We start from the raw sequence: 13398 nt of genomic DNA, 5'->3' as shown, positions 1-13398 counted from the left end.
ATCAATAGAAGCAGAACTCCTGCAATTGGAAGACTCTCTTAGAGACCTGGAAAGAAGGCGCCCTACACAACCTGATTTACACCCCACGTTAGTGGAAACCAGGACGAAAATTCACGAGGTAGGTAATAAACTCGCTCGCTTAGATTATAAACAATACTTAACCAGACAACACTCGGAAGGGGCCAAAACTAGTGCTTTACTAGCACGGCTTGCGCAACCCCCCAAAAAACAAACTGTTATAGTCGAAGTCGAAAACTCACAGGGCAAACACGTTTACACTAAAAAAGAGATAAACACCGTCTTCCACGATTACTATGCAATCTTATATGCACCTCCCACCGTAACATTAAACACCACCCAGTTACGTGAATTAGAAGCCCTCACTATCCCCAACCTGACACCAGAAGAAAATTTTACCCTAGCGTCGCCTAAATCGATTGCTGAAATAAAATCTGCAATCCAAAGTATGGCACGGGGTAAGGTCCCAGGAGCGGACGGGCTCCCATTAGAGTTTTACCATCAGTACCAAGACTCGCTAGCTCCCCACCTTTGCACATTATATGCAGAAGCATGGAATAGAAATGCCCTCCCCCAATCGACCTATGTAGCCATCATGATCCCCTTGCTGAAACCTGATAGACCCGCCACAGATGTTCGCTCTTACCGCCCCCTCTCTATGCTTAATATAGACTACAAAATACTGAGCCGGATCCTAGCTGATAGACTACTTCCCCATATGCCTTCATTGATACATCAAGACCAATCAGGTTTCATACCCAAACGCAGCACATCCCAAAATATTAGACACCTAATATCAGTACTCCACTCTTTGCCCCCGAATTTACCACAAGCGGCGATCATTTCGGTTGACATAGAGAAGGCATTCGAAAGCTTAAGATGGGACTACCTAGAGTAAGCTATGCTAAAATTGGGACTGGGTGAAGGGTTTGTAAGATGGACCAAACTATTATATGCTAACCCTACCACAAGAGTAAGAACAGGCAATTACATATCCCCTCCATTTCAGGTCGGAAGAGGCACCAGACAAGGATGTCCATTATCCCCCCTTCTTTTTGCAATCGCAATAGAACCCCTAGCCCAAATGGCAAGATCCGGCCTCTACTATAAGGGCATCCCAATTAATAACTGGACTCACCACATTGCTCTATATGCAGATGATATGCTACTCTTCCTACAAAACTTAGAAACAGATCAACCAGGGGCCATGAGAATGCTGGAGAACTACGGCGCTGCCTCCAGATTAACTGGAGGAAATCCTCCATTTTTCCACTGCACAAGGGCACCCCAGAACCTAATGACTCAAGAGGTCTTCCCTGGTCACCTAACACATTCAGATACTTAGGAGTAAAGATTTACCACACAATAGATGATCTACTAGAAGGAAACCTACAAGGAGCACTTAGAGGGATTAGAGCCAGCATGCGCTTCTGGGAAACCTTGCCTCTAACAGTCACAGGCAGAATTGCTCTTCTTAAAATGATAGTGCTACCCAGATTGCTGTACTATTTTTCAACCATCCCACTCATAATCCCGAAAGCAACGTTCAAAGAAATAGTCTAAGGGCCTGATTACAACTTTGGAGGAGGTGTTAATCCGTCCCAAATGTGACGGATATACCACCAGCCGTATTACGAGTTCCATAGGATATAATGGACTCGTAATACGGCTGGTGGTATATCCGTCACATTTGGGACAGATTAACACCTTCCTCCAAAGTTGTAATCAGGCCCCATGTCAACAAATTTCATATATGGTCCGAGTAGACACAGAATAGCAATACGGTCTCTTCAAAGACCTACAGCTGAGGGAGGCCTAGCCGCCCCTGACATGGAAATATACTACTGGGCAGGACAACTACAGTGGATCGCAAAATTATGCAACCCTCCGACTATCGCTGAACTATGCCTTCCCTTAAACTGTTCAATAGACATGATAATGGGCATGCTATTGAACCCCCAGAAATCCAAACAGCTTCCCATAGAATGGGAGTCAGCTAGACACTGCTGGGCCCAGTACTTAAAACGTTCTCGCACTAAAACTCCATATGCACCTGAAGTCCCACTGTCCTGCCTGACTCATATCTCAGGGAAGCAAACTATCCCAGGTCTCAATAAACTGATATCACATAACATTATAAAACTGGGAGACCTATACGGCGGAGGGAAACTTCACACCTACATTGAACTACAAACTCAATACGACCTCCCCCTGGTTTATTCATCACCCACAATGCCATCATTAAGGTCGCCCAAAAAGCATGGAGAACTGGAAGTCTTGAACCCCCAACTCATAATAGTTGCAATGTTATTTGCTCAATAGGAGATCAGAAAGGAGTGGTATCGGGAATATACAAAGCACTACAAGCTAGCACACGCTTGCCTCTAGCAAAACATAAATCCAAATGGCAATCGGAATTAGACATCACATGGGAAGAAGCGCAATGGGACCAGATCACTTCACATGTCTACTCAGTATCCAGAAATGCCAGGTTGAAATTAATAAATCTGTACATCTTCCACAGGGCCTATATAACCCCACAAATGATCATCAAAATCTACGGCACAAACAACGCAGGCTGCCCTAGATGTGCGGAACCCGCAGCAGGCTCATACATATGCTCTGGAGCTGCCCCCAACTTAACGCATTCTGGGAAGAGACTTTTGCAAACATTTCATCCTGTACTGATAGATCACTAAATAAATCTCCAACTGTGGCTCTACTAGGGGACTTCCCACGCCAGACAGCCCTTAAAATATCCAATAAGTTTATAGACCTAGCCCTGATCCTGGCCAGACAAGAAATCGCCTCAAACTGGAAGTCCCCGACGGGCCCACAAATAACTAGATGGCAAAACACATTAGAGAAATGGGCAGATACAGAAGGGACAGTATTACTACACGAGATACTACGAGAGCACAGACCCAGAGACGACGCCTCTCAATGGGACTCAATACTGGAAAAGCTGAAATCACCAAAAACATCCACCACCGAAGCAAGCATAACTACCTCGGAATCTAACACAGAATCAAACACTGCACCTGAATCCTAATGCTTTGCGAGAGAAGAACTTAGCAGCTGACTCTACTGAGACTTGCCAACTGTGATCTATATCATACAAAAGTAGACGCATGAGGGGAGGGAGGGGGGATTAGCCGTTTAAGTAAAGTATTTACTATATCAACATTACTGTTATGTTTAAAACTATAATAAATCTTTTAAAAAAAAGTCTAGGTTTCAGTGCTCAGTCTGACTGGATAATGGGTGCAACAAGTTAATGAATCTCTGACTTGGTTTATAACAGTCATATCAGGAGAGATAGAAAGTTTGTTGGGCAGCACACAGCCAGGTGAGAGTCTGTGGGGAGAGCCTCCACTCACAAACATTTCTGGTCCAGAAGTGATATAAAGATCAGGTGGCAGTAGCTTCTAAAAGGGGGAAATTTCTAAGTGGAGTGGGGCAACCTTTGCAGCCAGTTGGGCTGTACCAAGAGCTTGCCATCTAAACAGCTGGCTTGTTTTTTGGGGCACCCCATTCAATTAAGATGTTCAGCAATGAATCTCTTTCTACATAAAATATCCATGAAATTTCAGTGTCCTATTACAGTATTGAACGTGTGGCTGTTGAAACTATATGAATTTTGATAAAGGGATACTACTGCAAAACTATTTTAAGGTCTGCGTCCTAGAGAACTGCCTAAAATGCAATTCTAGCTACTGTTTATGGTCATCCAAATGTTAAAAATCGCCTTTATTCTGCCTCTTTTTCAGAATGATCTGCCTTTTGTGCAATCGCACCACCCGTGCCGTGGACATAGAGGTCAGTCATGTTTCACTCCTTAAGCTGGTCTAATTTGTCGGTGTTCTGCCAATGTTTGAGTTGTATAGCAAAAGTGTGTGTAGGTTGTATTGTTGTCTTAAGCCTTCCAGCACAGACTGTTATATTATCGGCATAACTGTTTCTCAGTGGTTCCTTGCATAGCTATGTTAAACTCTGGCAGACTCTCCCAGGGTAGTGTAGCTTGTCCTGTAGGATGGTGTGGTGTGACATGTGACTTGGTGTTACCATGATAAGTGGAGAGTTTGTACATCACATCCTTTTGCCGTTTCCCATTGCTTAACTCCTGGGCTTCAAATATGAGGTTACCCCTTGCATTATTGATTTATTGTATTGTCCACCTACATCTAATCCCAATTTCAGTACTCTGTTCACAGAATTCCTTCCTCACTTAGCACTCACCATTTAAGACATTCTGGTCCTAGTTGATTTTGATATTTGAGCAACCTGCCCTTCACATTCCGACTCTTCTTGCTCTTTGTATAGTTGCTCAGTACTGGGTCGTTTTCCGTTTGTTACTGGCCAACCCATGGTAAAGGACACTCTAGATCGGATTTTGTTAGAGTCCGAATGTTGAAAATCTGGACAGTAATTCACTCCCTTGGACTGATCATCATCTAATACAATTTTTTGGAACATAGATATATGCCAAAAAAAAGTTCCTAAATGAGGGATTCTATCTACACACACTGTATAATAGCACCTCAAGGTTCGGGTAAGAGTACTTGATGCCACAGCATATGACTTCCATGTTGATCTTTTGGATATTCATACTCTTAACAAGAGTTGATTGCAGGCTAAATAAATTGTTTTATGAGATTGCTCCTTAAAATGATTTTTATTTGTCAAAAGTCTACACAAACCTTGCTTTTCAAGTGAAATACAAAAATTGTGGAAGAAGCTTGAACGTATGTGGCGGCTTGACTACAGTTCAGGTTTAAAGTAATTATATATCTGCTAATCACCTCTATAAAAACATGGTTAAACTGGCAAAATATACATACCTTACAGAGAAAGTCCAATCCTCTACAGACCAAACCAGTGAAATATTTAATATTATAAACTATTCCCTTAAACCTAGTTGCACGTATTACGAATCCAAAGAGAATTCTCAATGCTTTTGCTCGAATTCCTCTACTCCCTTAAGGTGATCATCAAGCTGAATCAAAACAAATCAATAATGCTCCTTGTTGCTCTCCACTGGCTAACACAAGTAATCATTATTTTCTTCTACTCTCTCAACACGCAGAATACTTAGTCATGCTGGATTGCTTCTGTAGGATCCTGCCTGCCAGTGTTTAATATCTGTATATATAGCAGTTTGGCCTCTGAATGCCTGCATTGTGGGCATTTAAATCTGCTGATTGATTGAACATCTGGAGAAGAACCACATTCTTCACAATACCATTCTATGACTTCAAGTGGAAGAGAATTTGCATGTGGTTGTTGGAAAAGCTGCTTAAATGAGAACTAGCTAGGAGCAAACTGCAATACTCATTGTTGGCAAATTCTAAAGTCTGGCTATGATTACTGCCATCAAACACACAAAAGGTGATTGAAGGAATTTGTCTAACCACTACCAGTCTTTCGGGGTAGCATTCCAACCCATTGTTCTGTTGCCCACCAGGCAGCCTCAGTTTGGGCCCAGCCATATGACAATCAGTCTTGACCCTCCTCCAAAAGAGGGACAGTTCAGCCCAAACTGCCAGCTCAGGTCAGGTCCTCCCTGAACTGGGCAAAAACAACAAGTGATGGATGGAATGCTGAACATTGTCAAACACTCACCCCCAGTCATAGATCTGGGTTTAATCCATCGTTCTTTTGCTCACCATGCCACCCCAGTTTGGACCCAGCCATATGCAAATCAGTCTTGACCCTGTTCCTCATGGGAACAGTCCAGACCGAACTGCCAAGCCAGGTCCTCACTGGACCGGAAACAAGCATCCTGGGACCGGTTTCGGGGTTTCACCCCTCATCAGGCAGGCTAGCTTGAATCCAGTGGCATGGGAAGCACGGGACCCACGTCTGGGCATACCCTTCCCACTTGGGGCGACAAAGCAAAAACAACAAGTGATGGATGGAATGCTGAACATTGTCAAACACCAACCATTGCACGGTGTATCTACACTAGGGGAAAGATAGTATCTTATATTTTCCAGAGCGCTTTAAGAGCCAACAGACCTCATCTGGGTAGGCCCAGTGTTCATTCCACAAGAGTAAAGGCAACCATTCCAGTCCTTGTGAGGAATCTCCCTATCACTGTTATCAGCAGATAGCCCAGCTACAGATCAGTCCACACTTTTGCCAATATTGACTGCTTTCAATGTGCCTTTGAAGGAACACTTTTGTGGTTCAAGCTACTCTCTGCACAAAATAATTCCTTTTACCTCTTTCCCTCTTTTAGTAGTATTCTTTGACTGGTGGGGGAAGAATTGCTGTTCTTTTCTAATGTTATGAATATCTGAGAACTCCATGCTGGTGCAGAAAAAGTTGCCAACGAAAATCCTTGTTCTCTAATATGGGTATTTTTGTCAAATTGATGAGCGGCACACTATCCTCTTCATTCAACAGTAGTATATTAAGGCTATTTTTCAGAACCTTACTTGAGCCTGCCTAACTATAATGCATTCTTGGATAATGAATTTTCTAGGATTCTTACAGTGGTGGCATAAAATGTTCATAAATGAAGGGTAGTGTTTATTAGGCCTGTTTGTGCCTCAATGTTTTTTCATTGAATGTTTTAAAGTTAGCTGTTATCCAGTATATGTTTTTGTTGTCCAAATATTCTCATCATATACTTTGTTTTAAAAATAAGATAGAAAATGTTGCCTTCCAAAGTTGTCTTTTATTTGAAATTTACAAAACAGTTTCCTCTGTTTAAAATTTGTTATTGGATCTAGTGCATACATTCAAAACTACCCTGGCAGGACTTGAAATCTGCCTGATCATCTTCATCTCACAGTACTACTAAGCAACAGCATGGGCTTTCTAAGGCTAGTTTCAGTACATTTGTTTTCTTCTGAGCTGAAAAGTTAGACAAGATCAAGTTGTCCCTGTTCGCTGTGGGCATGATGACCATTCAGATGCTTTACCTAGCTGTTTGTGCTGTCTTTCCGTTCCAGGTTTCATTGCAGGTTCTGGATGCTGTTGTGTGCTACAATTGCCTCCCAGCAGAGAGTGTGCTTACATTCATCATTACGTTGTGCCGCACCATTAATGTGAAGGAGCTCTGCGAGCCATGCTGGAAGGTGAGATGGCATCTCCAACAGTTTCTGAGAATGTTAAAACAAGAACTGTAAAGCTAGTAGTCTCATCCTGTTTTGTTTAATTAGCATTGTTTGTAAAGTGCTCTCTACCACCAGAGAGCAATTTGTGAGTGTCTGAAAATGATGATGTTCTGGTCATAGACAAAGTGTGGTGACAGAAGGTAGAGAGCATAAGAGGACCTTTATTCCAGAGGAGTTTAAGATTTCTTGAAAGCATGTAAATCCAGTTGACTCCTTAGGTCATTGATGCTCAGAATTTGATCATTGTCTGATTTATTGATGTCTGGTAGGGGTGAGTAGAGTGACTTGGATTCTTTTAATCAGTGAGGTCAGCCCGGTTTATAGGATGAGACAAGCAACTGGCCCACATTCTAAGTCACACAGTGCTTCTGACAAAATACTTTAGAGGAGATCATAAAAAGATCAATTAAATTCACCTAGGAGTGAGGGGCACACAGTATTTTGATGAATATTAGTGGGCTTCTGAACAAACTGGATTTTGTTGATTACTTTTTTTGGTTGGTTGTAATACAGAGTTAGCATGGTCCTGGGTTTGGATGGTTCCTATTGCCTAGGCGCACAAGTAGGGTACTGTTTTTATTGGGAGAGTTGAGAAGGCTGGCTGATAAGAAATTTGCCCCTCAGATTCCAGACCTCTCCCTCTTACAGTAACATATGAAAAATGTGTTTAGTCTCAGTTTGAGGTTTGTTTTTAAAAAAATGTCCGAGTTTAAGAGGTTACCGTGGGTAGTGGCCAACCCTGGACCCAAATACGGTTGCTTTCCGCATCTTTAAAGGTGGTCGGTTTTGATGGTGAAAATGTGGTATGTTGTGTTTTGGGGTTTTTCCTGTCACAAGCAATACAGGGAGTGCAGAATTATTAGGCAAGTTGTATTTTTGAGGATTAATTTTATTATTGAACAACAACCATGTTCTCAATGAACCCAAAAAACTCATTAATATCAAAGCTGAATATTTTTGGAAGTAGTTTTTAGTTTGTTTTTAGTTTTAGCTATGTTAGGGGGATATCTGTGTGTGCAAGTGACTATTACTGTGCATAATTATTAGGCAACTTAACAAAAAAAAAATATATACCCATTTCAATTATTTATTATTACCAGTGAAACCAATATAACATCTCAACATTCACAAATATACATTTCTGACATTCAAAAACAAAACAAAAACAAATCAGTGACCAATATAGCCACCTTTCTTTGCAAGGACACTCAAAAGCCTGCCATCCATGGATTCTGTCAGTGTTTTGATCTGTTCACCATCAACATTGCGTGCAGCAGCAACCACAGCCTCCCAGACACTGTTCAGAGAGGTGTACTGTTTTCTCTCCTTGTAAATCTCACATTTGATGATGGACCACAGGTTCTCAATGGGGTTCAGATCAGGTGAACAAGGAGGGCATGTCATTAGATTTCCTTCTTTTATACCCTTTCTTGCCAGCCACGCTGTGGAGTACTTGGACGCGTGTGATGGAGCATTGTCCTGCATGAAAATCATGTTTTTCTTGAAGGATGCAGACTTCTTCCTGTACCACTGCTTGAAGAAGGTGTCTTCCAGGAACTGGCAGTAGGACTGGGAGTTGAGCTTGACTCCATCCTCAACCCGAAAAGGCCCCACAAGCTCATCTTTGATGATACCAGCCCAAACCAGTACTCCACCTCCACCTTGCTGGCGTCTGAGTCGGACTGGAGCTCTCTGCCCTTTACCAATCCAGCCACGGGCCCATCCATCTGGCCCATCAAGACTCACTCTCATTTCATCAGTCCATAAAACCTTAGAAAAAGCAGTCTTGAGATATTTATTGGCCCAGTCTTGACGTTTCAGCTTGTGTGTCTTGTTCAGTGGTGGTCGTCTTTCAGCCTTTCTTACCTTGGCCATGTCTCTGAGTATTGCACACCTTGTGCTTTTGGGCACTCCAGTGATGTTGCAGCTCTGAAATATGGCCAAACTGGTGGCAAGTGGCATCGTGGCAGCTGCACGCTTGACTTTTCTCAGTTCATGGGCAGTTATTTTGCGCCTTGGTTTTTCCACACGCTTCTTGCGACCCTGTTGACTATTTTGAATGAAACGCTTGATTGTTCGATGATCACGCTTCAGAAGCTTTGCAATTTTAAGAGTGCTGCATCCCTCTGCAAGATATCTCACTATTTTTGACTTTTCAGAGCCTGTCAAGTCCTTCTTTTGACCCATTTTGCCAAAGGAAAGGAAGTTGCCTAATAATTATGCACACCTGATATAGGGTGTTGATGTCATTAGACCACACCCCTTCTCATTACAGAGATGCACATCACCTAATATGCTTAATTGGTAGTAGGCTTTCGAGCCTATACAGCTTGGAGTAAGACAACATGCATAAAGAGGATGATGTGGTCAAAATACTCATTTGCCTAATAATTCTGCACTCCCTGTATGTCCACATACAAAAGTGGGGTGCTGTTTGTGTGAAAACACAGAATAGACTAACATTTTGCAATCATCAATTGAATTGCTCTTCATTTTTGACTTCCAGATGTAAGCCAGTGTGCAAGAAAGAACACATGTTTTAGGTGTCCTGTGAAATCATGTGATAGTATGGGAAATTCCAAATTTAGAGATGTACAAATAACCACAATTTCTAAAGCCTTGGTCCCTGGCACATTTAAAAAAATGAGGCATAGGTTTCCTTCATATCCCTTGTCCATTTATTAGTTGTTGCTGTATGAATTGCTGCATGGTCTGTACACAATGAAAACTCATTATAAAATACAGGTCAGTTTTTCACTCAGATCATCACATTTTGTGGACAACAAACACTGTGCAGCCCTGCGACCAGAAGAGTCTGACAGACTTGATGGTATTTTGATTTTGTAAGTCAGCCAGCAGGGCAGAAACCTAGAGGTGAAAATGTTCTTAGCTGCTTATATTGTGACCTATTTCCTTTTACACTGTTTTTGAATGTAACAATTTATTTTTGAAAACGGAGTGCTCTGCACTAAACCTTTTGATGAATTTAGTGTAGCTTTAAAAAATGTTGGACTTCCAGGGTTCACCTATGGGTTTCATCTCATTTTCTACCACAAACCACAATAGTATATTGAAATCATTCAAAATAGGAATAATGAACTACCACTTAAAGATGCAAAAGCTGGTATTCTTTACAACCTTGTTTGTTCTTGAAACCGGGTGATTTTAGCAAGGCAAACCTTTCCTTGATGCAATTGTTTTGAAACAATAGCATACGCTGTCTTGCACAGCACTTCTCCAATTTAAAAAAAGAAATAATAGTTTTGCTACATTTTGGTAATTTCTCCGATACCCTTCTGGGTAAGACACAAATCCTCAGTAGCTTTAAAATCACCAACATGTGGGAAAAGGACGCAGAGTTGGCCTGGGCCCTTTTTGAGGGGGAAAATGTTATGAAGGCTTAAGCATGAAGGACCCTAACCATTTAAAAAAAGGGTCAGCACTGGGGCAGAAGAGCCTAATCTAAACTTGATTAACAAGAGAGATTGTCACTCACATTGCACATACAGCTGTGTTTAAAGTGATTTCTTGAGCACAGATATTTTGTGCAAAGATCTTCCCAAGTCCCCCTCCTGCTCTCAGGCAAGGTATGAGATATCTGGAGGTGTGAAGAAGCAGCTGTTTAGCAGAGCAAAGTGATTTTGTTGGAGAGTGTCTAATCATGTTTAGACACAAACTTAGAGACTTCGCTGTAAAAAGCTTTGCACACAATACCTTAAACATAATGTAGACTTGAATATGGAGTCAATGCAAAGTTTTAGAACAGGGGTGTTATGACTGCTTCAACAAGCCCTGGCTTCCATACATGACTTTTGATTTTGGATCGTTTGGACTTCAGTAACAGCTTATATCTGGAGGTCCCTCATGCAAAACATGCAGGATGAAACACATGACAATGTAGTAATACATTTGAAGACCGCATTTAGCTTTTAATCTCTGGCCTTTTATTGACCTGGCAGGTTGGGGACAATGGCCCAAGCAGACGGGTCATGTGGGTTGCCCCTCATAAATGACATGTCATCAAGATATCAGTTTGGTCTTGGTTGTTAAAACCATCCAGAGCCTGTCCACTCCCACACAGCATAATGACTGTTCGGGACTGTAGAGCTCATCAATAGAATGGTTGCTTAACCTAAAATGAGTTGTGTATCATTTGCATATGTGTACTGATTTTGACCGCTTGGTCGTATAAGCACTGCTTGTGGTCTTACGAACTCTTTAAATAACTGAGATGAAGGAGCTGACTGTTGTAGTACTCCAAAAGGAATCTTGATGTATGTCCCTAGTGCCACTTGATAAAACCTACCTGTTAGGAATGACATAAAACCTTGGTGCCCTATGCCCTGAAGGGTCACCTGTTGGTCAATGAGGATCTTACGGTTAACAGTGTCCGTTGCTGCTGAAAGATCTAATGGGGCTATGGATACTGTTTATATTGGCTGCCATATGTAAATCATTTTCAAACACAGATAGCTAGTTGCATGCTACGGTTGGGTTGAAGACAAAATCTCATTAGTTTTTAATAACCTTCTGAGCTGTTTGGCTACAAACGGTTATTCTAGCCTTGTTGAAGCGGGATGCGTAGTAACTGGCCATTAGTTGAAGGGCTTCACCTGCTCCAGTTCTTTCTGTTCAACAGGGAAATCAATATTCCTGATTTATAGTCGTCTGGAAGATAGCCTTCTGTAAAAGAGAAAGAGATCATTTTCTGAAAGGGTGGTGCTAGGTATTCTCTAGTTAAGAGCTTAGCCAGTATACAACCTGAAGTGGAACCTTATCTGTAATGCAACATCAGTTGTACAAGCATGGTTTTAACCTAATTTCTGAAAATAAAACAAGATTACACCAGGTTTGAGTTGATGCCTCAATTTTCTATATGCTGTACAAACTGTAGTATGTGTTTTTAAAAGAGCATACAACAGCATATGTCTGGCCCATGTCCGGTCTGTAGCATAACTTTGTGTATGAATGCTTGCAAATTGATTTTTCATATGAACCTGTTGGCGCATGGTGCAATAGAAATCACCTTTTTCAGTAATTATCTACTGTAATTGATATTGATTTTGTGGTAATTCCAGTAACTGATCATTTGATACGTTTTACTAATTTTCTGTGAAAAGTAAAATTAATACTTAATAAGCAAATTCATTTGCATTCCATCGGTAGTAGTTTGACCACTTCATGGAGCATTTCCAGATTTGAATATTTGTAAGGTGCAGCAATGGGAATGTTATGATCCCTTTGGAAAAATGCTTTTCAATAGATTATTTCATTGCTAAACCAGTTTAATCCAATTTTATTTTATCTTTGCAGCTGATGCGCAATCTCCTAGGCACACACCTTGGGCACACTGCCATACACACCATGTGTCACATCATGGAGGACAGGTAAGGACAGGCCCTGCACACACCATGTCACATGGAGGACAAGAAGTGGCACATTAAAATGCACATGTATAGCGGGTATTGGTACACTGCTTGTGTGTGCGGTATAAAACATGGGCATTATGGGCCACATGTAGAAGGCACACAACTGTTCACATCCCACAGCATAAACCTAAAGAAGTAATTTACTATGTACATCACACAGCATGAACCACATGCAGCATACCACTATACAGACCATTCAGCGTTCATACTTGTACACATGTGCCACACGTATATCTGCTGCACCCATGCCATCATATAGACCATGCACTGTTTGAGTGATGGGTATGTTCACCATATTGTGAACACCACATACCTGTCGAGTGGGACAGAGCAAAAGATGCAAATGTGCCACATGTTGGACAAGCATTACTTGTATACATGCTGTACATGGAAGAGAGGCTGAGGCAAATCATCTTCTCAAGTTCTCTTTCCAGAATTATTCATTCACCTTAACTTCACTTGCTGAAGTGCTGTCATTAGCAATTGTGGGGTCTGCACACAAGGAAACGCAAGATAAAATATTAAATTCAGTTATGTTGACAGAAACTACTTGCAGCAATCTGCACAATTTTCTTAAGAATACCTGCGCCTTTTAACCATTTTGAGTGTTATTCATTCACACTTTACTTTGAACTAGTGTTTGTTACTTGTATTTGGGCAGTGTGGAAAGAGTCCCCTTGTTTGTCACTAAATGTCTTGTTCGCTTTTGTTTTAAGCTCTGCGTGATTAGTAAAATGTTCAAGAGTCTTAGCACTGGCTGTAGAGCCGGGTCTGGTTAAGATGATGTTGCTAATGGTCAGATTTAAATCCTGTTAGTGTGATAATTG

The 13398-nt window shown here is 41.5% G+C and overlaps 1 protein-coding gene across 4 annotated transcripts in view; it reads left to right on the top strand.

The window, feature by feature from the left end:
* The window catches only part of TSC2 (TSC complex subunit 2), a 239697-nt gene that overhangs the window by 75180 nt on the left and 151119 nt on the right, over nt 1–13398 (top strand). For all 4 annotated transcript variants that reach the window (XM_069209751.1, XM_069209750.1, XM_069209749.1 and 1 more), the window contains exons 7-9: nt 3789–3837; nt 6978–7103; nt 12456–12529. In XM_069209751.1, the coding sequence (XP_069065852.1) occupies nt 3789–3837; nt 6978–7103; nt 12456–12529 (249 nt within the window). The remainder of the gene's footprint in view (nt 1–3788; nt 3838–6977; nt 7104–12455; nt 12530–13398) is intronic.

Source organism: Pleurodeles waltl, chromosome 10 (genome assembly GCF_031143425.1).
Source record: "Pleurodeles waltl isolate 20211129_DDA chromosome 10, aPleWal1.hap1.20221129, whole genome shotgun sequence".
In the NCBI taxonomy this organism is placed as follows: domain Eukaryota; kingdom Metazoa; phylum Chordata; class Amphibia; order Caudata; family Salamandridae; genus Pleurodeles; species Pleurodeles waltl.
Note: the sequence above shows the minus strand (reverse complement) of the source record. Positions and strands in the feature narration are given on the sequence as shown.